Below are 26,090 nucleotides of genomic sequence, written 5' to 3'. Positions count from 1 at the left end.
ATTAACATCTAACTGCCTCGTATAACTTGCAAAAGTGTAGCAATTTAAAAATAAATCGCATCTGTATCGGCCTATCACAATGTTAAAATATCAGTGACCGGCCTCAAATTACCTGATTGGTGCAACAATTTTCATGTAACTTTTTACAAATATATATTAGTCTAAAGATACACACAAAAGAAATGCAGAGTGCTTTTGATTGAAATTGCCCTTTGTTTCTCCTTGTGATGTAATCTGTCAATTTCAGTTCCTTTTTTTTTTAAGAGTTTGTTTTCTTGAATTTAGCTTACACCATGCCTACACTGATAATGACAAATGCGCCTTTATTTGATGGACTCCCTGATTCTGTTTTTGCGTGCTGCCGAGATACTTATGCCACTTTAAGTTACCCGTCCATGTCAAATCATATTATTTTATTTACAAATATCAAATGTGTGGATTTTTTATGCTATAAATTTTATACACTACTTATTAAAATAACATCTGAATATTACATCAAAATTTTGAAAAATTTGTTTTGCAATATGCATATAGTTGTAGCAATATTACTTTTCTAAATAAACAAAGTCAGTTTTTGTGTCAATGGATTTTGGTTGATTTTCATTTTATTGAAGTCTATCTTTTAGCTTACAGCTGATTGGTATTTGTTAGTGAATATTAGTTGATGTTGTGACATTGGTCATTTCCAAGGAAGACATTATTGCAGAACAACATTTTTTAAGTTTAAAAATTAGATGTAATGAGGGCTTTTAGCTTTTGTGCATTTCTGGGTTGAAGCAGAATGGGTAAAGCAATACATGTTTCATGTACAATGCGTGGATGTGAACTGACATACACATTAGCCTTAAATCTCTGTGTAGGATTGCTTATCAGCTCCTGTTGATTTCTACACATACAAAGCCAGACAATCTTCCTCTAAATCCCCAATATCCTCAGAGTGTGTCAGCCCTGCTCCAACTGCAGCTCTGTTTCCTTGGTTACTCCTGTGTGGCACTTCAACTCTGATATTGCATAATGTGTGCAGTTTGGATGCTAAAGATTAGGGTTCTCTGTTCTCTCTGAACTGTCCACCCACATTCATTTTTCACTAATGAACCAGTATGACTCACATACACAAATTATCATTTTAAATTGAAGTGGAATATTTTTTTTGTGCTAAGATATATAGATGTGTGCCCACCATTGCCATTAGGCATATATGAGTAATCCGTACTCAAAACCGAGCAGATCAGAGACATGCTTTGCCTTGAGCATTTCTGCTGCCATAACTGATATATCTGGTCAAATGTTTTCACTCTGTTCTGAGAAGTAGTGAGAACAAAAATATGCTAAATTTGTGTAATGATTTTGTGCTAACTCACCATATCCCAGTTAATGTTTAATTGCGTGGGATGACACAAGGCTCATTTTAATTAGACTTGGACTGGAGCATCAGGCTAAAAAAGTCAGTTCAGACTATTGTTTGGGTTTAGAAAACAGTCTGTTGGCAAAACTCAGTTCACCAAGGGAAAATCTCTGATTTTGAGTACAAAGCTACAGAAAATACTGACTTCACTCAGCAGTTGCACCATGGGATTAGAAAACCCCTGTTGTGGGTCCTCACCGGACATTGGTCTCACTCTCTTCTATTTTTACTAATAAAAAAAAAGCCCACACATTACAATAAAGAAGTATCCAAACTTGATTTCTGAGCCAGACACTCTGAAGGAGTTGTGCAGATGACCCACACATTATGATCCCAGAGCTGATCTTCTCATCTTGATGCAACAGAAGTCCTGTAACCAGTCACGAAGAACATCCTAAAGGAAAAGGTCCCCCAGAACAGCAGCAAAACATACATACTGGTGATCAAAGAGCTTCAGCAGTGCTCATGGTGGTGCATAATTGAGACAAATGGTTCACCCAGGCACCTCGCTATGACTTGGCCTTAAAACCAAGCAGATGTGTGAATGCCTACACATCACCTTTCTGGGGTCACTTCTTCTCTCCCTACGATGGTGCCATTTTACAGTACTGCCATTATAAGAATAGTACTGAAAGAATCCACAAACTCATGATATGCAAATGACAGTGGTCCTAAAGACAAAGGACCAGATTCCCACCTAAAATGCAGCAGCAGGATTGGCTAAGACCCCTTGCAAGGAGTGTCAATCCTAGGATTAAAACCCACTACTTGAAACCAATAGTTAGTTGTCAATATTCATCAGAAGATTGCTGCTCATCCTATCAGACTTCATCCTGCTTATCCAGACTGACTCCGCAAGACCATCTTATTCTTTCTCCTTTCTCCAACACGGCAAGGAAAAGGCAAGCATACTTCTACATACACTGAATTGATACATTAAGCTAAGATTTACCTACTACATTCATGCAAGGATTTAAATGGTTTACTGATGGTTTCAAGTAGCAATCTAAACTTTTTCCACTTATTGCCATAAGAACTCAGGTCTTTACCTTTTCTCTGTTTACCCATTGCTTTTGTTTGCATGCGTGTGTGTGATAATTCATTAGTTTAGTGTGTAGTATTCTCCTTCTACGATAGTTTGTCTTGGAATAGTCAATAAAATGTTGTTTGTATTCACGTGTTGCATTTTATGTTAACAAATTAAGGTCACCGTTTCAGGCCAATCTTTACTACTTTGCTCTAAAAATAATCACTCCTAATCTATATTAAATTGTGACAACTATAATTGATGGGCTTTTGTATCAAAAATTCGGTCTATGAATATGTTGATTAATTACCTGAAATGTATTCCCTCAAAAATTCCATGAATTTATTAATATTCCCAAATTCATAATGATTAATTAATCATTTTGCCCCATTTGAGCTTCATTTTCTCTACACCCCCATTTGCCTTTTGATTAGCATTCATATTCCTTTATGTAAGGGTGTGTCAGGCATTTTAAATGTGTTAAACTAAAGCCTCAGGCTTTTAATGTTTTTAACATCCAGTTATCATCAGTCAGATTTCAAATTAATCTAGCTATCATAACTAATTAAATATTAGTTAAAATGTAGTCAGAACATTTTGTCCTTGATTGTCTCTACACCAAACTTTTTACTCTGAAGTTTGGATCAAAGAAGTGAATCATAAACGGTAAAGCCATTTGTGTAATGTTACCTATCAATGGAGAGTGCATTTGATTGCTGGAAAACTGGCAGATTGCTTGGCCCACATCCTGCAAAACTTCACACTTTTAAAATCGCACTTGATCTGACAGTGAGCATTCGCATTGGTATACCCAACCAGTTTGTATGCAAATATTTAACTTTGAAATTTTTGCTGTTTTAAAGGGGTCATGAAATGCTCTTTTTTTCATATAGTTTCATTTTCTTTGTTGACATCCACTGATAATATTAGTATTATTATCATTTTGTAATATATTATCATTTTTCATCATATCTCAATCTTTCTGAAAAGCTAGATTTTTGCCTCAGCTCCTCCTTTAAACTTCAATGTAAACGCCCTCTGTTATGATTGGCTAACAGCGTGCAGCCCCTCAAATTTTTTAAACTCAATCGGAAGAGAATAAACAAGCACCAAAACATTAGAAATGTAAATTTCATGGTTTACACAATGCACATCCAAGTTATTGCTTCCGAATATATTACACTATTCATCTCATGCACACCCTGTCTAACACACTATAATCAATGATGCTGTCTACCATAGAAGCTTCCATTGCGGCGCGTCACTCCAACAGTAAACAAATAGGTGTCCCCTTTCATTTTGCGCTGGCGCTACTATTGCCAACAACACAAAGAAACTCAACTCAAGCCATTGCCTCGTGTCAACGGACATGCCTGGTGTAGACAGCGTGTCAACATCAATAAACAATCATGACATTTAAAATATTAATGAATGGAACTGTTTACTTGCATTTTTAATCGAGTCCAATAGTGTTTTTAACTGCCCCATATCCTTCAGTGACAATTCCTTGGCAAAGACTCATTTTATGACTGCTTCACAAGACACATATATCCAGTTTATCATCCTGCACTTAGATGCACATAAATGGGAACAAATCAAAACAAAGACGTCCATCTAGTGCATGTTTACATACACAAACAAATAAAAATAGTGCTGATAGCTGAAAGAACAGTTTGTTGAGCAATTTAAGCAACAAAACAACAGGAGCTGCAGCAGCTGATGAAACACATCTTCTCTTCAAAGTTGAAACTTGCACTGCATCTTTTGAAAGTGTGCCAGAGAGATGACAACAGTCAAATACATCTGTGTAGTATACAAAAATAAGTCAAAATAGTCTAGATGGGTCCCCTGTCCTGTTCAGGAGTAGTTAGGCCACAGACAGTAGGCCCTTTGTCCTTCTCTCTACGAGCCAAGTGAGCACCAGTGGGCGGGGCCATGTGTGTGATGATTTTAAAATAGGCATTGATGTTGTTGCTGTATTGGCCTTCTTGAATTAATGAGTTCCCCAAGTGACTTAGGGTTGTAGCGGAAGTAGAGAATGAGGCATTTTGTCAGCTTGGTTTCAATAAATGCTTGTATTGCATTGGGGATTACGTTTTGAGTTCTGGAATTTACAGTATGTTTTTATAGTAGAATGACCTCTTATATGTCAAAATAACAAGGAAAATTTGATTCCTCATGACATGACCCCTTTAACATTTTTCATTTGGACCACCATACTGATTAAAAACATTAAAGGAATAGTTCATCAAAATAAGAAAATCCTATCATTATTTAGTCATACTTGTATTTACATTTACATTTATGCATTTGGCAGACGCTTTTATCCAAAGCGACTTACAGTGCAATTATTACAGGGACAATCCCCCCGGAACAACCTGGAGTTAAGTGCCTTGCTCAAGGACACAATGGTGGTGGCCGTGGGGTTAGAACCTGTGACCTTCTGATTAACAGCCCTGTGCTTTAGCCACTACACCACCACCACTCAATTATATAATTTCAAACTCGTATGACTCGTATGTCCTTTCTTCCGTGGAAAGCAAAAGTTTTTTTGTTTTGTTTTTTACTCTTCACATGACGTTTCACCATTCACCAGTGCATTTTCCTCTAGCCAGATGACCAAGATCATTGCTTCACTACTATTAGGTTACTTTACGAATGGGAACCTGTCTAATGATTTTCCACACTGTAAGCTTATTTCTCTTTATTATTTTTATTAAACATTTTAGTTATTTCAAACAAAACATACTAAAAAAAAAATAAATAAATAAACACAGCACAGAAAACGATATAAATAACCAAATCTATGGGCATGTGGACAATTTCCATTTTACATACAGCATCTCGTCATATGGTTGTACATACATTATATCCATTTTGTGTTTACGACCTTTTAATCTTCAGACACTTTAAAATATTCTCCCATTTTTTAAACAGGTGTAATTTACCATTGAGACAATACCTCAATCTTTCTAGAGTTACAACTTCAGATATCAGAGACTTCCACATCTGAGTAGAGGGGGCGTCGCTACCAACCCATTTGGTCATTATAGCCTTTCGAGCCAGCATCAGGAGAAACTGAACAGTCTCTTTGTGAGCTCTCAGATGGTCAGGTATAAGCCCCAGTAGGCACATGAGTGGGCTGAGTGGGGCTGTCTGTCCTATCACCAAACTGATTTCACTGCATACTGCCTGCCAAAATACCTTGATGTTCTTGCACTCCCAAAGACAGTGATATCTAGTGCCTTTAGCTAAGTTACATTTAGGACAATTCGGAGAAACACCTGGAGTGTACTTACTGTATATATAAGGTGATATGTAAACATTATGTAGAATATTGAACTGCATTTCTTTGTATCTATTACAGATTGATATTCTAGAGGGCAGTATTACTATTTCCTCCCATGACTCAGAGTCAATTGACACTTTAAGCAGCATATTCCAAGTTGTTCGTAAGTGTTTCAGTTTGTCTACCGTTAGATTCTGTAACTCAGAATAGAATCTAGACACAAAACGTCCACGTTTCCGACAGTCCAGTAGAGTTTTTTCAAGCAAGTAACAGTTCGTTGGTAGCTCCAGAGATCCAGTCTTTGATTTTACGTAATGCCTGTCTGGAGATACTTGTAGAAATCGTTGGCAGGTATATTATATTGAGATCTTATATCTTCAAATGTCTTGAATTTTCCTTTGTCCCACAAATCATACATTCTCCTAATACCAGCTTCTTGCCATGACTTGAGATTGAGACCAGCGCCCCCTTCTGATAAATCTGGGGTATCTACCAGAATTGCAAAAAAGTTAAGAGCCTTGGACTTCCCAAATATTTTCTTCAAAATACTCCATGTCTTGATAACATTATTAATTAGGTAATTGTCTTTAACAGCAGGAGGCAGTTCTCTTACACGTTTATCTAATAAGTTTATAAGACAGAAGGGTTGACTAATTACTTTTTCAATCTCAAGCCAAGGTGTCTCATCATGTTCATCTGCCCATACTGAGACAATTCTAGCATGAATAGACAGTACATAGTTCTCAATCTTTGGTAAGCCCCACCCACCCTGTTGTTTTGGAAGTTGTAAAGTATCCATTTTAAGCTTAGGCTTTCTGCCTGCCCAGATAAAGTCTGATATCAATTTATTAATGTCCTTAAGATCATTTGGATTTAAAAACACAAAAAGCATTGACACTGGATAAGAAATTTTTGGAAGTAGTACCATTTTAGTAAGGTTAATCCTACCAAGCATTGATAAAGGAAGCTTTTTCCAACTTGTAACTTTTTCTTTTATGTGACTAATTAAAGGATTGATGTTTTCCGCATAAAGCTGACCAATTTTGGGTGTGATTTTTATTCCTAGATACTTAAATCCTTTAGGTGCCCAGCGGAAAGGTTTAACATAAGCAGGCTTGACCTGACCACTGTTTGTTAAGGGCATTATTTCTGACTTTTCAAAATTTACCTTATACCCTGATATTTGTCCAAATTCTTTAATACAATCAACCAGTGCTGGAATTGATTTATCGGGATCTGTTAAAGTTAAAAGAATATCATCGGCATATAATAAAATTTTGTGCTGTTTTGTTCCTATTAAAATTCCTCCTATATTTATATTCTGACTGACGGCTATCGCAAGCGGCTCTATAGCCAGGGAGAACAGCAAAGGTGATAAAGGACTGCCCTGAGCAGTACCGCATCTAAGTTTAAATGGTACGGACAAAAGACCATTTGTCAAGACAGAGGCTGCAGGCATCTTGTACATGATCTTCACCCTGTCTATAAAAGTGGGTTTAAAACCAAATCTTCTTAGCACTTCGAACATGTAGTCCCATTCGACACGGTCGAAAGCTTTTTCGGCGTCCATTGAAACAATGGCGCCGGGTATTTGATGGTAATTAAGATGATTGATAATATTAATCAAGCATCTTGTATTATTTGAGGACAGACGACTCTTAATAAATCCAGTCTGGTCTGTGCTTACTATGTCTGATACAACCTGCTCTAATCTATTGGCCAACACCTTTGACAATATTTTCATGTCTACTCCTAACAAGCTTATCGGCCAATAGGAAGAAGGCAGTTCTGGGTCCTTATCTTTTTTTGGTATTACTGTAATATTGGCAATATACATAGTTCCCGGGAGACTTGAGTGTTCAAAGGATGCATTAAATACTCTCTGTAATAATTTATTAATCTTGCCTTTCATAACCTTAAAAAACTCAACGGGATATCCGTCAGCTCCAGGGCATTTGCCCGATTGGAGTGATGAAATGGCTGTATCAATTTCTAATAATGTAATGGGACCTTCCAGTACTGTAAGCTTATTTGATTGTGAACCGCTCAGTCACACATCAGCTCTGTTTGATTTTGCATCTTTATAAGATACCTAATTTAAGACAAAAACTTGGTTGGCAGTGGACTAAATGAATGAGTAAGCAGTAAGCAGAAATCCCACTGTTTCTAGTGCTCATCTACCAAAGTTCGACTTTAACAAAATCAGTTTGGCTGAACATCATACATCATAATATTCATGACCCAAGACATGTCTTGGTCCGTCTGGCTTGGTCTGTGTTCTGAGCCACTGACAGAAAGTATACTTTCTGTGGAGAAAAAAAACTTGAAAAACAAGTTTCAACCATAATCTTTTACAATATTTGAATACATAGCCTATTCATAGTGTTTGCAATGGTTTATACCTACTAATTAATAAACTTTTATGACAAAATCTATAAATGTCCTGGTCATAAATCCATGTCATAGCTGTGAAAATATTATATGTCCTACACCCTTGATCGCAATTATCCTTTGCAGAGAAAAAAAAAATGATATCCAAGATTGCACACCGTGTCAAAAGAAATGGTAATTAAAAATAAATTTCGTGTAAAAAGTTGGCTTGGGATCAATCCCCGATTATTATGTATTTATATACACCGTATCGGAGTGTTTATCGGCAAATAGGGCTACTCATGCACAATAGTCTTTGTGTTTTCAAACATATTTCTCGTCACAACTTTGGTAAAGTGTGAGTAGTAGGCTAAATTAAAGGGTGTTGAACACCGGATATGTTTAAATAATTCACTGAAAATAAAAAATCTTCAGTGCCAAGTAGCATAACTCACAACTTTTCCATTAAATTCGACTCAAATCATTATCAAAGGGCAAAGATTATTTACTCTAGACATCAGTGGATGATATATTGTGTACAGTGTATGCATCTTTCATATAGCCTGCACAATGTATTTTCAGTTACAATTATGCCTTTTTTAAGTTTGAAGAGGTTTCATTCAAGCTGTCAAAGATGCATTCAAAGAAAGTGCATAATAATTCTAAACGTTCAGATTGCGCAGTTAAACCAGTTTAATACACTAACCTGCAAACTCATCAACTTCACTTTCATTCCTGAAAAAGTACAAAAACCTTTGTAGCTTTTGTGTGCACGCATCCTGTGCAAGGAGTTCTAAATGTCCTGTGTTGTGTTGTGATACCTGTGCCTTGTGACCTGCTTCAGCAAACGTTATATCACCCCCTTTTGGTCTCCCAATGCTGTTGGGCTTCTGATATATTACCATAACAAATTACTCAATAGTTATGTGTGCTATATACTGTAGCTGTCTGTTGTGCCTTGTGCATTATGCGTAAGGAGCACTATTTGTGTGGTATGCGTGAGTGACCAATAAAAGAGTTGCTAACTCTGTTATTATTCAGTTATGAGGTTCAATTTCATTTAGCATGCTGCCTTAAAAGAGACCTAGTGTTGATGGTTTTAAGCTCACTGGCCTTCTAGAATATTGGAAAAGCACTAGCAGGCTTGTTATAGCTCTATAACTTCATAATATTTTACTTTCATGCTTTTTTTAAGTTGATATTCGACTCCATCCTCAATCTATTCACGTTTGTGCAGCTTTTGTAATTCATTAAACACCAACCAACCAGCACAGCTATTTCCCATCATCAGAAGCACACAAAGTTAGACACCATCCCTTTATGATGGCTCAAAAAGGCACTTAAGTACATGTTTGGCAGGAGCATTGCTCCTCAAAGACCTGCTGCCAGGAGGCATCATTAGTTTTTTTTAGGTCTGGTGAAAGAAAAGCTTGGAGGAGAGACCTGAGGAAGTAAGAGGAAGTGAGGGTAACTGAAAGAGTGCCATATTCCCAGGTGTGTCTATTTTGCTAAAAAGTTCAAAAGTGCAAGGCTTTCAATAAAAGGAAAGATACGATGTATGGTAATTATCCTGCTATAGTACTCTCAGAATTCAGAATATTTTATGGATCAGACCAGCTTTGATTATTTAGCACTCTAATCGCAGGGCTCTTTGGGTGTAATAATATGGAGCGTTGTTGAAAGCAATCTGGGGGTTGGTGTTGTGCTAACCAGTCAGGCACCCCACTGAACAGCCTGACGAGCCATTGGTAGTCCAGCACAAAAGCTGCTTTGTCATAAATCTTGCAGGGGTCGAAACCCAGGCGACATGATTACACAGAATAGTTATTACTAGATGGAAGCAGAGGCCAATCTGAAACGTACACTAATGTTGTGAGTCTTGGAGAAGTGATTTTTTTGCTCTTTGTTTTCACCCAAGTATAACTTCATCCAGCAGTTTAGACTCGATTATTACATAAGGTGAAAGCTTACACTTTGCAAATTAACACGTTTCAAATGTAATGTTGCAGTCATTATTTTTGAATTGTGTAAGGGTGTTTTTAGAATGGGTTGTTGCATCCCAGCTGGTTTGGATTTTCCCACTTGGAGGGCTTTTGAGACCGCTTTCATCTCACTGCTACTATTCTAAGCCTGTGTAATTTTAGTCTGGCACTAGAAAATGCATATTGTTTCCTCAGTGTAAACATACTGTAAAACCAGGTTGAGAGCAAACACATTCCCGAGCCACCTGACAATGACTCCTTGAGGTGAGACCATTGGGAGTGAAACTAGAGCTGGTGAAAACTGACAGCCCACTTTGTATCTTGAATTGGCTTGTGATAGAATTCTATACTGTTGAGGTTCATTATCTTTTTCTTTACCTGTAAGCATCAGAGGTATCTCTTGTAATTTATGTGGTTTTATTCCACATTCTGTATACTGGAGAAGGTCTTTAGTGCAATAGAGTACTCACCTGGGTCATATACATTTGTGTTATATCTATATGTGCTAGGTAGTCTAAATATAAGCAAGAATTTGTGTTTTGTTCTGCTTCCTCGTTCTCCTTTGTCTTTTTAAATCTTCTGCTTAAATGAGCAAGCTAGCATGCAAAATTGGTAGGTGTCCTTTGTAAACGGTAGAGTCTATGCTCTGCAAGTGTTGACAGCTGTCTCATTTGCCTTTGACTGCAGATTATGGCTCAGAACAACACAATTTATTCAATATCAAATGCATTTTATGCAGTTTTAGGCGTTATTACTAATGCATACTTGCAATCACATTTCACTTGATTGAATTATGAAGCTGATTCTATTTTTTCTTTTTGGTTTTGGTGACTGTTTCAAACAAGATAGGCAATTAGTTGTTGTTCCCAGAGTAAAGTGGCTCAGTCTAGTGCTGAGGAATCAGCAGTCAGCAATTATGCTGAGGAAGGGGTTCATAGAGTGTGACATTTTCACTGGTATTAAAGTGTTCATGAGCCCATCGCTCTCATTTTTATTTGGATTAAAGCTGGATTGAGGCCAAAGATTAGAAGGCTGATTATCTTCTGCCCTCCAGCTGTGTTTACCTCCTGTTGTTTCTCTGGGTCTGGTGTAAGAGCAGCAGGAGGACGACTTTATTGGTGTCTCATATTAAAGGATTAGTTCACCCAAAATGAAAATGATCCCATAATTTACTCACCCTCAAGCCATCCTAGATGTATATGACTTTCTTCTTTCAGTCAAACACAATTGGAGTTATATAAAAAAATATCCTGGCTCTTCCAAGCTTTATAATGGGAGTGAATGGTACCTTAGATTTTGAAGCCCAAAAAAGTGCATCCATCCATCAAAAAAGTAATCAATACGGTTCCAGGGGGTTAATAAAGGCCTTCTGAAGCGATGCGTTTTTGTAAGAAAAATATCCATATTTATAACTTTAAAACTATTATCTCTGCTTTCTGGTAACGGCCGTCCCCATGTTCACAAGAGAGTCGAGTTCCTGCATATGATGTAGGTATAGCATAAGCTCCGGTGAGAAGTGGCAGAAGCACAGAGGATAGAGCAAAGCAAAACGCCGGTCACAAATTAGAAGACAACAACGAGGATTCTCACAAACAAAAGAATCTGGTAGACGGAGTGTAAGGGAGACATAGTGGTGCTCATGCAGGAAATGCGACATAATGCCAACAGAGGCTGTGAGAGTGTTTGCTGCCATAAATGGATGATTGGATTGACTGTATAGACGCACAAACGCACCATTTTAAGACTAATACAAATCAACAGTATAGCAATATAGCAGTATTAACAATTCACTTCTTTTCTCCATTTTCCTTTGCTGAAACAACACGTGCTTTCGTGTTCGTCACTTCTCACCAGAGCTTACGCTATGCCTACGTCATACGCTGGAACTCGACTCTCTTGTGAACGTGTGGTCGGCCATTACCGGAAGCCAGTGATTATAGTTTATCAAGTTATAAATATGAAAATTTTTCTTACAAAAATGCATCACTTCGCTTCAGATAGCCTTTATTAAACCCCTGGAGCTGTATGGATAACTTTTTTGATAGATGGATGCGCTTTTTGGGCTTCAAAATGTAAGGTACCATATACTCCCATTATAAAGCTTGGAAGAGCTAGGATATTTTTTTATATAACTCCGATAGTGTTTGGCTGAAAGAAGAAAGTCATATACTTTGAATGACTTGAGGGTGAGTAAATTATGGGATAATTATAATTTTTGGGTGAACTAACCCTTTAAAACCCTTCCCAATGGGCTGATTTTAGATCAGTGTTAGTCTAAGACATCAGGCAGGTATGTCGGATTTAGCCAGGTGTGTAGGTATAACACAGCAGAATGACACTTTGGCTGCATCTGTAAACGTAGGCAGCTTACTTGCTGCCTTGCTGCCTTATCAGTTAATGGCTAAACCAACAGCGTTTTTGAATGTATGGAACTCTTAAAGTGATAGTTCACCCAAAAATAAAAAATTCTCTCATCATTGTGTGATCATTTACTCACCCTCATGCCATTACAGATGTGTATGACTTTCTGTCTTCTGCAGAACACAAACTAAGATTTTTAAAACTATATCTCAGCTCTATTGGTCCTTACAATGAAAGTGAATGTTGACCAGACCATTTGAAGCTCCAAAAATCACATAAAGGCCCCATAAAAGTAATCCAAATGACTCCAGTGGTTAAGTCCATATCTTTAGAAGCGATATGATGGTGTGGGTGAGAAACAAATCAATATTTAAGTTCTTATTTACCACATTGTGAAAGTGGAGATTTATGGTAAAAAACAAAATACTTATATATTGTATTTTTTCTCACCCACACTAATCATATGGGTTGTGAAGATATGGATTTAACTATAGAACCCAGCATTTGATAATGTTAGCAATTGTCTTTTTTTATTTATAGACAATGTACCCTTTCATGGGGTTGTACATAATCACCGCTATAAAGCACTACTTGTAGACATATGACAATTTATAATTTGTAGAATTCTCTGATACCAAAGAGAGGCATCATAATATCAAACCGTAACATAGCATATACTGTAAAGGAACAAACTATAATAAATGCATAATCACACAAAACATCAAATAAATACAAAAGAAAACCTCTCTCGTTGAGCTATATAGTTAATTTTAATCATTCCAAAATATATTAGTGGGTTTTATGACTTTAGTCTGGTTAAGAAATTGAGCAATCATATGTTCATAATTATATATGATTTATTAGAAATTAATATCTTGCTAAAATATCATAACCTTAGAATAGCCAGGAGACATCTGTGTGTATCTCAGTGGATGGAACTCAGTGGAAATGCTGCATAATAGCTGTGCAGCACAACAAAGGTGCTCTGAATCCTAATGGCAACCTGGACTGATGCTCGGCTTCACACTAGAGAGAGAGGGTCATTTAGAAAAAATGCATCAAATGGAAGAAAACACAAAACATTCAATTGGGTAACCAAGCAAGTAGGAAGCCCTGAAGACAGTGGCATTTGATCAAGCCCCCTGTTCATTATTTCGTCCATGTTCATTACATCTTGGCTGTCATTTAGGTGATTTTGCCATGGGAGCAGGTCAGGCTGAAGCTGGGGATTTTGACTATGACATTCAGATCCTGCCTGAAGAGTGAGTCAAGGTAAAGTATGCTCATGCATCAGGAATCTGTATTCAGAGCACACAAACCTACTTAAATATTCTTTTAGAGCAGTGCTGGTCGGTTAGGACTGCCTGTGTTTTTTACGCTAATGGGACTGAGTGCACCTGGGCATTTTGTTTTCATTAGGAAGCAACCACTAAGTGAAGGATCTCTCTTTTTACAGTTACTTTCCTTCCATCCATTGTAATATTCATTCTCTTGTGCTTTCTATTTTCTTAACTCATCATGACTCAAAGGCTTTCCGTCTTATAGGAACACCTCTGTTCTTATTTGCGTACCTTGTAAATCTTCATTACTCACACAACGGAACAAGAGTTTGCGGTTTCATCAGAGACAAATACTGCTTTTGACACATACCTTGGTTTAGAAAGCACACAATTATCCATAACTGGGTATTCAGAAGATGGCAGGCTACATAAAAGTCTGGAGCACCTGCAAACAAAGTACTCCCCATTGGGAGCGCACCCCTGTGCTGGAGAGACGTTGGATCATGCAGTACAGCCTCTGTCGGCGTGAAAGCCGATTTGAATCTGGCAGCTTGTAACATAACCGGCTGTTGCAGAAACACATGTGTGACGCTACTCTATAGGGCCCAGTTATTAACCGTTACATATATGTGACGGTACATATGAAAGGGTTAAAACAAGATACATTTACTTAAGAAGCAAAGTGATGGCATTACGTTTATTTTTCTTACTCCTTTGGCAAATTGTTTTTTCTTGTTGGAAGCATAAACTGTACTAAATGTTACTCGTGTACAGGTGTGTAACTTTTGCACCACTAGTGGCACCAAGGTTTCCTGAAAACTACCCACCTTCTGTCAATGGTTGGCCAAACAAATAGTCCCATCTCAAACTTTCGACATTGGTGAAGACAATCAATATGATTACATGTGCAGTTATAGTCGAGCTACAGCGTTTTTTTGAGTAATCAAGCTGCTGCCTTCATCAGTCTGTCTTTGGATACATGACACGCAAAACATGAATCCGGCTGCACTACTGTTGTAGCACAGTGGATAGCCACAGTCCACTGGCCTAATTAATATTGTGGAGGATGAGAGTTTAAGAGATTTAATGTCTATTCCAATGAATATGCAACCTATGCATTATTGTTGCATATTGGGGTTTTTTCTTTAGAGGAACAAAATTGTGGCAGGAAAAGAAGTATATATAAAGTACAATTTCAGCACTTTCAAAATCTGTGATTAATCATGATTAACTATGAAAAATTATGCTATTAATAGTGATTAAAAAAAATTGAATCAACCAACAGCAGTACAAAAAATGCTATAGATAATCCAAACTAAATCAGATTGGATAATCTAAAAGTTAACATTACTTTATTACAATTTTAGTCATGTAATTTGTAATCCATAGCCGATTACATTTTAGAAGTAACCTACCCAACAATGGAAATGAGAAAGTGTTAGGGCCTGTTGACACTTGCCCACTTCATGCGTTTTCACTAATTGGGTAGCTATCCGATCATGAAAAGACCAGGTGTAAATGCCCTCTGAAACGCATTTGAGACTGATTGCAATCCGATCACTCAATCCACTTCAGGAGGTTGTTTGAGATGCATTCCAGACAAAACTTGTCAAGTCTAAATGAGACTGGCTGTTCAAGTCACATATGTAAACTTTACCCTGCCCAAACAGTGCTACGTCAGCATAGGAAAAATGATAAAAATATCTGCTGTCACTGAATATTTGCATAGGGCTTGCTTTGCACAATAAATAATAACAAAGAAAGAGACGAATGCATGTTGTAGGAGAGACGGAAAATCTTTCCTCATGTATTTGATGCAGATCGCTGATGAAACTGAAGCTAAACACTGGCATGAGTGCAGCTGACGTGCATCTCATAATGCTGTTTTATTTGCATATAGCGTGGGAATCAAAGATCAGATTTATATCTGATTGGCAAAAACACAGTGATGTGGCCAAGTGTAAATAGAATGAGCTTTTTCAATTGGATAGGAATCCGATAAAAACACACGAAGTGGCTAGTGTAAATAGGCCCTTAGAGTAAGAAAAATAATCTTAATTCAAGATTGAAAACAAGTCTTAATGTCGTATGCAATTCTCCTCCTCAAGTAAGTTTATCTTGTTTAGAAGTTTAGATATTTTCCCAGGAAATCAAGACAAAAACTATTTTATGAAATAATAATTATTATTATTATTATTCTGCAGTGTAGCCTTGAAAATCCATGTGCTTTTCAGTATGGATTGGGATTGGAGCAATATTATTGTGCAATGAGTGCTGGATTAGTGACTCTTTGTGATCTCTGTAATAAAGGGTTGTAGGGGACAGGTGCCATAAACCCATAAATATCATGCATCCTGTGCCATTGAATCAGAACACACACATTCTACAACTGTGTTTTTCCTGATCAGAATTCTCACCCATTTGTGTTGTGTAATGCAAATCTCTCTCTTGGTTTGCCTTACCTTAAAGATCTTTTCAGGCAGGCCTGGACTGCAAGAGGTACAACTGAAAACAGGATGCAAAAGGGAAACAGAGGCTGTTCTCATCCCTCCCTCCAACCCTCCTCCACAACCTGGCTCAAGTTTCACTGCAAAAGTTAGAAGCCTCTTTCCAAAGAAGTAACAAAAGATCAATATGATCCTTTGCAGTGGTGTGTCTGGGAGTGAACACTTAGTTTGCTGTCCCTCTTTGTTTACATAAAACATTGTATTTGTTCTTTTAGTGAAAACATGCTAGTTAAGACATTTATTGGGTATTTTGCTTCATTGAATTTGTGTGGGATTGTAACTTGGAGTTTCTTTTTGGATTCTGTGGGAATTAATTAGTGAGTAGATTTATTTTAATTTTTTTTACTACATGGGCTGTTTTTATTTAGGCATGGAACATTAGGGAAATAATCTTCATAAGCAAGAGATGAAAATCATACAGTTGTATTAGTGAGTTAAACTCTTTTAAAAATTGTATATGAAATTGCCATATATAGGCTTTTTGGCTCTGCCCATAAATTATCACACGTCTAATCTGGGGTTAAGCAACGTTTCAAATTTAACCAAAAAAGGATGTAAGCGCTGCAATTAAATCCAGGTTGTGAAGCCCTGATCTGTAGCAGCTGAAATGTATTACAGTGTAATCAAAAATATTCCTTATCTTTTATTGTCAAAAACATATTTTGACTATTACGTATTTTAAAAGTTGAAACATATAATTGGATAAAAAAAAATATGAGCGGTGCTAATCCATGCAAAGGTTGGTACCAGAGTTTGTAGGCGGAGCAGCAATACAGCAAGAATTCATCATGTTTTAAGCAGTGTAAAACACTATTGGTATGAAAGAAAGATGGAATTTGTGATGGCAAAAATACAAATGTCTATTTAAATTAATGATTGTGAAAGAGAACGTGAATAAGGTGATTGCCAAGACCAAAGGTTTGTTGTGGAAGCTTAAAGGGCATGTTTCATAAAACACGATAATATCACGTGGAAAGAAAATCTAAAGGTCAGTAATACATAGGCTATCTCTCTCTCTCATTCCTCATAAATATTTTGAATAATCATATCATCATTCTAATCTAATGCAATGCCATCTCAACATTATTATGTCTTGCATGAACTGTTAATGACCTAAAAAAAAACATCTGAACTTGTCAATTTGTTAATATTGCATAGTTTAACTTTATTTGATTCCCATCTAAAATTTAAGTGCCGTAATTTATGCAATTTACAGGTGCAGATGAAGAAGCTTGGCAAATACGAGCTGAGGTAGAGAGGGGTAGATTTATAATCTTTAAAATATGTAAAAGATCATATTTAAAAGCTAGCATTTCTGAAAGTGTACTTAGCATGGGACATGAAATATCAGAATAATAGTAAAGAGAATTATTTATTTCAGCTGTTATTTATGATGTAACATCAGTATGTTGATGAAGTATAAACACTAGGGATGCACCGTTACCACTTTTTCTCTTCCGATCCGATATTAGAAATCTCAGTATCAGCCGATACCAATCCCGATCCGATACCAGTGTTGTTGTTTTTTTTTATTTTGCATAATCAGTTTAGAATATCTTTACATTATTGTGTGGAACTAATTAGGAGTGCTCTTTAATATGTAAAGAAACACAAACCTCCAACTACACATTATTATGTATATATAAATGTATAGCTTATTAAGAAACACTTTATTATTGACTAGTATACTGGATAATGTAGCAGCAAAATTAGTTTAGTTGTAAGATCAGCTCACGTTTCATTCACACAGATATTTTTTGGAACCCATTCAACTTATACATTGTTATAAATTGTAAACAAATGAGAATAATAATAATATATTATAATAGTAATATATCTCAATCATGCACCTTTTGACACTGATCCACATGTCTCTCTTTCTTCCTCACTGTCGTCAGCGCTCACTCTCCCCTGATTTCTGATTACATGTACATGCATATAATTACTGGCTAATCAAGGACTGTATATATACACCCCGCTTTCTCACACACTCTTTTTATGTTCTCATTGATATTATCTCTGAGACTCCAGATCTTTCTACTATGTCAAACAAACAGTATCTCACAAAAGTGAGTACAGCCCTCACATTTTGTCTTCAGCAATCTGTTTGCGGGCTTGCTTGTGCATCATCTTTAGAAGAGGCTTCCTTCTGGGATGACAGCTATGCAGACCAATTTCATGCAGTGTGCAGTGTTTGGTCTGAGCACTGGCAGGCTGAACCCCCATCCCTTCAACCTCTGCAGCAATGCTGGCAGCACTCATATGTCTATTTCCCAAAGACAACCTCTGGATATGATGCTGAGCACTTGCACTCAACTTCTTTGGTCGACCATGGCGAGGAATGTTCTGAGTGGAACCTGTCCTGTTAAACCGCTGTATGGTCTTGACCACCGTGCTGCAGCTCAGTGTCAGGGTCTTGGCAATCTTCTTATAGCCTAGGCCATCTTTATGTAGAGCAACAATTAATGTTTTTAGATCCTCAGAGAGTTGACCCCAAGCATACCTCCAAAGTTGTGGCATTGCTTAAGGACAACAGTCAAGGTTTTGGAGTGGCCATCATAAACCCTGACCTCAATCCGATTGAAAATTTGTGGGCAGAACTGAAAAAGCGTGTGCAAGCAAGGAGGCCTACAAACCTGTTACACCTGTTCTGTCTGGAGGAATGGGACAAAAATCCAGCAACTTATTGTGAGATGCTCGTGGAAGGCTACCCAAAAGCTGAGTTTACATGTATTTGGCTAAGGTGTATGTAAACTTCTGGCTTCAACTAAGTGTATTTTTTGCCTGTTTTATTGTCTTTCATGTCAAAATCAATGCATGATTGCATGAAGAATAATTAGTCTGAAGAATAAGTAATAGTGGTTCTCAAAACCTCTCCTCAAAAACATTTTTTTGGGAAAACCTGCTAACAGAACAAAATACATGCAGTGTTAATATTTGCATATATCATCATTATATGAATACTCTTTCAATGTTTTCTGTCTTGCGTGAGTGTCTCTAATCTAATTACATTACACCTGCTTCATCTGAGGTTGGCTTATATTATTTTCCTGTGTCTTGTTTATGCTGCCGTTGACATCTACTACTGTTTCATGATGAATAAAGAGATTGAATTGGGAATTGAGCCAGAATTTCATAGAGGTAGTATTATATATCAAAACCACTTTACCACAAAGGTGTACAAATAATATTGGTTGTTCAAAATGTGACTATAACCTATTGTCTTTTATATTTATGATAATAAAACATTTACCCATAAATCTGAATAAAGTGTTAAAAGAAGCTCACTATTGAGGGAAGTACTTTCTACTCTTAAAGGTGCACTGTTTGTTTATGTTGTGCTGGCTAATATGTGTGGCTGCAACATCATGCAAATTCAATAATTTGAGTGCACTGAGAATCGGCTGCTTACATGTGAAGCCACTGAGACATGTAAACGACCAGTCATGGTTCATTTTGTTGTTACGTACCATCATGTTACTAAAATAATAGACTGGTGTGCAACACCATTTTAACATTCCACATATCAGAGCCGTGGCAGACGCTTTTGAGCTCAAAATGTTAATGTGCTCGCCTGTTTCATTCTCCCTCTCTCCCTTCAACAGTTCCCTGATATTTTAACTGTCTTGTCTATTGATAAAAAGGCAAATATAAATAAAAATATATATCATCTGCAAATGCATGCATATCTAGTTTAAACAGATGTAATAAACCAACCTCACACAACTTCAGTAGATCCAGCATTCTGTGGAACACTCAAATCAGTCTCTCCTCAACAGTTCCCTGTCACATTTAACATGACTTGTTTAATGACAAAATATGCAAATATCCATAAAACTTCTATCATATACCATCTGCAAATATGCGCATAACTTATTTAAATTGATGTTATTCACGAAAATCCAGTGTTTTCTTCCCGTTGAGAGCTCATTTAATATCTTTCTCTGAAGTGTGTATTCTATCAGCCAGAATCAAAACTTCAGGTTCAGTATCAAAAGTTACTCTAATTCACAAATAATGGCGAGCAGGCAATCCAAGCTGTGTATGCTGCTCGCACTGGATCCGCATGAGCACTTCATGTGCTCTGAGTACAGTTCTTATTCACTGTGTACTGTATGCACAATTTTTTTGATTCAGTATTTTGTGAGAAAATGTGATTGTTAATGTGCACATGCCATCCATGGTTGCTGGACTACTGTGTGTGCTGTTATGTTCTTCCTAATATATCAATTTATTCATATGCAAATAAATTACTAAAATGTTATGACTAAACAGAAATCAGAAGAAACTGCTATCTGCCATTTTAAATACAATATTATTTTATATTTCTATATTTTAGTTTAAAGTTTGTGTGAAACAGTGTAAATTGTAAAATTAATATAAAATTAAGATATATAGATATTTGTAAATATTTGTACAAATATTTATTAAAACAAATTAGCATTCTCTAATCTTGCTGGGATAGCATGGATCAACAGGTTTTGCACAAAGTTGTGGAGTTCATGCGAGCTCGAGTGCATGCTGTCATTAAAGAGAGAGCAAAGAGAACTTACCAAATACTACAAATTCTAAAAAGTATGTCAACTTTTTACTTAAATTGTTAATATTATGGTAATAATATAATTTGTATTGAAAAAAAATGCTAAATATAAATTTATATAAAGCCTACATACACACAATATGAGTCAAAAGATTGAACTGTCCTGTGTTTTTTTTTATTTTTATTTTAAAGACAAAATGTGTGTGCTTTAAATGATAATTGTTTTATTTTATATATATATATATATATATATATATATATATATATATATATATATATATAAAAATATATATACATTTTATATATATATATATATATAATTTATATATTATTTTTGTGCAAATGTATGAGGAAAAACAGCAAACAAGTTCATAGCAAATAGTGTGACGCATCTACCTTCAAGCCAAATAGAACCGCAACATCAAATAGTTTAACTTCCTACTGTGAGACAAAATACTTACTGACTTGCAGCACTCCAAACACTAGCTGGATGCCATCTTCATAATACAGGCTTGTATCTTGTGCAAATCTCCCAGAGTACCCAGTCTGAAGAGTGCTTTCTCTGGGCAAGCTCTTTAATATCCACTGTGATTGGCATGGCACTTCATCACCATGTGGCTTTTAGATTTTGCTATAGAAGAGCTCTGCCACACTGACATCTTGATACGCACATTTTCCCCATCTCCCTTTCAGAGCGGACAGAATCGGCCTTGAAAAGGACTTTGAAACTGCCGTACTTGTATAAGAAAACAACAAGCTGTCTCTATTGTGGCATGTTGTTTGCTGTGGACCGTTGTGCTCCACATGCTGCTTTTTAGCTGACACAACCCCTCCTTTCCCCTTGCTCTGCCCCCTGCTCTGCTATGGAAACTGGCTCAGCCAAAGACCCATGCCCTGCTCTCATTGAGAAGTGTTCCAAACAAAAGTGTTTAGATATGCTTGAATGCCAAATGTCATGCTGCCAGGACCACAAGGGCTGACATACTGACTTTCAAATCTTTATGATTCAGTACTTGAAATATGAAATGGGGGGGGGGGGGGGTGAATTAAGCAATCTATCAGATCTTTTTTGGGAGAGGTGGTCATTCCTGAAATAGTTTATATCTGGACATCTGGTTGTCATCCATAAATAGGGTTAGTTCATCCAAAAAATATAATTTCTGTCATTTACTCACCCTTATGTCTTCTGACTTTATTTCTTCTGTGGAACACAAAAAAATATGATTTTTTAGAATGTACTCATTGCCCTTTTCCATGCAGTTACAATAAATTGGGACTGGAGCTTTCAAGCATAAAAAATAACACACAAGAACCATAAAAAGTAGCATCAAAATGTGTTATATTTTATAAAGTCTTAATCTATTTTTCACCCAAAGCTCTCATATGACTTCATAAGACATGGAATATTGCATATTTCATTGTAACTGAATGGAAAAGAGAGACCAGTACATTCTTCTTTTATGTTCCATGGAAGAAAGTCACACAGGTTTGGAACAACATTAGGGTGAGTAAATGATGACTAAATTTACATTTATTGGGAAAATCAAACCTGTTGTATTGCACAGCAAGTATCTCTGCTTCTGAATCTTTTGGCCCCCAGATAAAATGTGAATGTTCTGTCTATCACTGCTGTGAGGCATTATTGCTGTCTGGGTGACAGAAGGTGGAGGGAAGAATGGAGGCCCTGTGTCTCATATTAGCATGACAAAGCGCCATCCCAAGGACCCCTTGGGATGGAATATTGTTTAGCTTTTTGTTTCATTGCCTAAAGGCAATTGTCATTTTCATGGAAGGAATCCTCCCAACAGCTGTAAAACAGCCACATGTGGAGGAGCCAAACATGTTGAAGGACTGTGAAATTATGGGAAGTGAAGGATTATTTGGTTGTTGTTTAACTGAGAAAAAAAATGACCTCTCAGTATTAGGGATGCACATTTTGGCCAATACCAATTTTATCAAAACACTATAGGCCCATACAGATATTCTGCCACTTAGCTTATTCTGTCATCAGATCACTGTTTTACTTAGATGTATAAAGAGGTACACAACATTTGTTACTGTTCTAATAATTAATAATTTCCAATACATATCTAATTTACAATATATATAATTTGATAAATCACAGAACTGGTAATCAGAAAGTTGCTGATTCGATTCCCACAGCCACCACTATTGTGTCCTTAAGCAAGGCACTGACTTAACTCCAGGTTGCTCTGGGGGGATTGTCCCTGTGATAAGTGCACTGTGGATACTTTGGATAAAAGAGTCTGCCAAATGCATAAATGTAAATGTAAATACATGTAAGCATTATTGGTCCTTGTTTGTGTACTGTACTTGTGTTTTGGTATGATGCCTTGACTGGAGTGGTGGTGGCGTAGTGGACTAAAGCCGCAGGACTGAAGGTCGCTGGTTCGATCCCCACAGCCACCACCGTTGTTTCCTTGAGCAAGACACTTAATCCATGCTGCTCCGGGGGGATTGTCCCTGTAAGAAGTGCACTGTAAGTCGCTTTGGATTAAAGCGTCTGCCAATTGCATAAATGTAAATGTAAATGCCTTGAATGCCATAGTATGTGAGTAATTTTTTATCCACCATGATAACATCAACCCAAGAAACCAGTACCAAAACAAAGTAAACTACTAATGTATTACACTACCCAAAGAAATACTTTTATATAACTTCATTTTAAAATGATGCAATGTTAAATTACTCTCCCAGTTTGGTATAAGATGTGATTGTGATGGCCAGCCTGACTTGATCTTGGTGATAATTGTTGACCATTTAGCTTGGGTGACTGTTGGTGTCTGTCAGAGGTTCAAAACGCATGTCATGACTTGCAGAGACTGAAATTAGAATATGTTGAAGGGGGAATCCTGCCTGTTGGCAATACGCTATAGAGGCACAAAACTGAATTCACGGATTAGACATTTTCTCTTTCAATGCCAGAGTTTTAACACATCCTGTTATTTTCTGGACATTCAAAACTTCTGCTTACTCTTCAGAAGACCTTTGTATCGAGAAAAAAAAAAAGGATTTTCAGTCCTGTTTGCATATGAATTATTAATGACATATTATATTATATAATAAGCAGAGCTCCCACGGCCATCTAAAACCTGGAGAAGTCAGGGAAATACCTAGGTATGCTCTGTACTAATATATGTTATTGTCTGGAAATTGCTTTGTGTCTTAAATATCTTATTTGAAGTTTGAAGTTCTTAATCCAATCATCACAAACGGCTGGTCATTTCATTGGTCTGAATGGGAACCCTTAATAAATAATATAATTATATTGATTAATGTGGAAGCCTCTTAGATGATAGGTTGTTTATGCTTGATAATGACCACAGTTTTCCTGCTTTTGTTTCAGTGGTCAGTTTGCTGTGGTGAAGAAATGCCGTAATAAGGGCACTGCTGTGGAGTATGCAGCCAAATTTATCAAAAAGAGGCGCAGCAAATCCAGTCGGCGAGGGGTCTCCAAAGAAGACATTGAGAGGGAGGTCAGCATACTGAAGGAAATCAAACACCCCAATGTCATCACCCTGCACGATGTGTTTGAAAACAAGAACGAGGTCATTCTCATCTTGGAGCTGTGAGTAATTATTCTTTCTATTCCCTTATCTCAACCGTGGAATCATTAACAGTTTTCATTCCTCCTATTTCTTTGGCTGAGTTGGGACATCGAAATTGGTAGTTCATTAACAACTGCCTGCTTTAGGATTTTGGAACTGGAAGCAGTTTTTGTGTACGTTCTATTTTGGGACTTTTGCCACTTTTTATTGAGAGTACAGTACAGAGGAGACGTGGGTTCCTGCAGTCATGATAGTGTTATAGGGAATAGTGTTTGCTGTGCCATGGAATTGAAAAACATCTGGAAAGTCATGTAAAACTCATCAAAATTTCTATAGTGGATTTACATTTTTCTACTGCTCTAAAATATTAAATCAGCTTGATATGCTGTTGTGTAGAGTAAAATTGACTCTCAAGCCATAGTGATATCTGATTCGTTGAGTGAATCATTCTCTTTGAGTCAGTTCTTTTTAGTGAATCGGTCAAACCATTCTAAATTATTTATTTACAAATTGTTCAAAATCAAAATTATTTCTAAATATCCAGTTATCACAAATGGCCAGAAAGTTAATGTAAATGTCATGAAAATTAATTTTTCAAAAACAGTGCGAACCCTGTAGACAGTAAATGATGGAGAGGGGTGAAATGAGATTTGGGGATGTTGTGACCTGGATTCAAAGATAAGCACCACAGCTCAATGTTTGTAGGCATATGCACCAGGCCATGGCTCCCACAGCGTTCTGCATAGAAATGTATCCATAAAAGAAGCTGTCAAAGACTCCTCACTAATGTCAGTTTCAGAAGCCTTCACTTACAAAACAAACACTTGACAAGGTCAACAGTGGTGGGTTGAGTGGAACCAGTTCATTGAGTAGATAAACCAGTTTTGCCTGTTACTCTGCACATTTGACATGTCTGCCAATGTGTTCAAAGAGAAAAGACACGTATTGATGTCTGTGCTGTCTTAGTTATACCAATAATAATAAAAAAAAAAGACATTTGACTGATAAAGCATAATTTATTTTAAGTAAGTTAGACGTACGTAAAGTGTGCATTTATAGGTTGTTATGAAAGTATCTAAAGAATACAGACTTATTTACGCAAACTTTTTGAGGACTGCATCTTAACTATAGTGACAAAGTTTTTGAAAGTGGGTTGTTTTAATCCTTTCAAAAATCTTAATACAATGACATAAACTTATTTTCAAATGATTTTTTAGATTTATTCTCAAAGTTACAGAAGCAGACATGATAGAGCACAACATTACCCATTCACTTTTTAAGCCGCCGGTGTTCTGGAAGTTCTTTTTCTATTCATTAGTTCCATATGGATTTCATAAAATACTGCATTGAAGAGTTCTTAAACTGATTAGATCAATTGGCTCGATCAGCAACATTACAGATTTTGAAACATTACAGTGTGAAAATCGGACAAAAATACAAAGGCACAAGACTGTAAACTGTATATTACTCTAACGAGGGAAAGAACTACGAATTGTGAATGACATAATTTAATTAAAATTAGGAAAATATGAAACTAATTATTTAAAGTTTTAATGCAATTTTCTGATCGGCCGGCTAACAGTGGCATAAGCCATTGATTAACAACCTCAGAGCTCACATACAATTTTCTTTAAAGGTTCATAAGTTAGTTATTAAAGGAATATTACGGGTTCAATGCAAATTAATCTCAATTGACAGAATTTGTGGCATAATGTTGATTACCACAAAAAAAATATATATATATATATTTTGAATCATTC

General features: G+C 36.6%; 1 protein-coding gene across 1 annotated transcript in view; it reads left to right on the top strand.

Moving 5' to 3' along the window:
* The window catches only part of LOC127632491 (death-associated protein kinase 1-like), a 108,003-nt gene that overhangs the window by 33,600 nt on the left and 48,313 nt on the right, over positions 1-26,090 (top strand). The window contains exon 3 of the mRNA XM_052111089.1: positions 24,129-24,350. Coding sequence (XP_051967049.1) covers positions 24,129-24,350 — 222 coding nt within the window. The remainder of the gene's footprint in view (positions 1-24,128; positions 24,351-26,090) is intronic.

This window comes from Xyrauchen texanus, chromosome 3, assembly GCF_025860055.1.
Source record: "Xyrauchen texanus isolate HMW12.3.18 chromosome 3, RBS_HiC_50CHRs, whole genome shotgun sequence".
Taxonomy (NCBI): domain Eukaryota; kingdom Metazoa; phylum Chordata; class Actinopteri; order Cypriniformes; family Catostomidae; genus Xyrauchen; species Xyrauchen texanus.
This window is presented reverse-complemented; position numbering and strand designations above follow the sequence as displayed.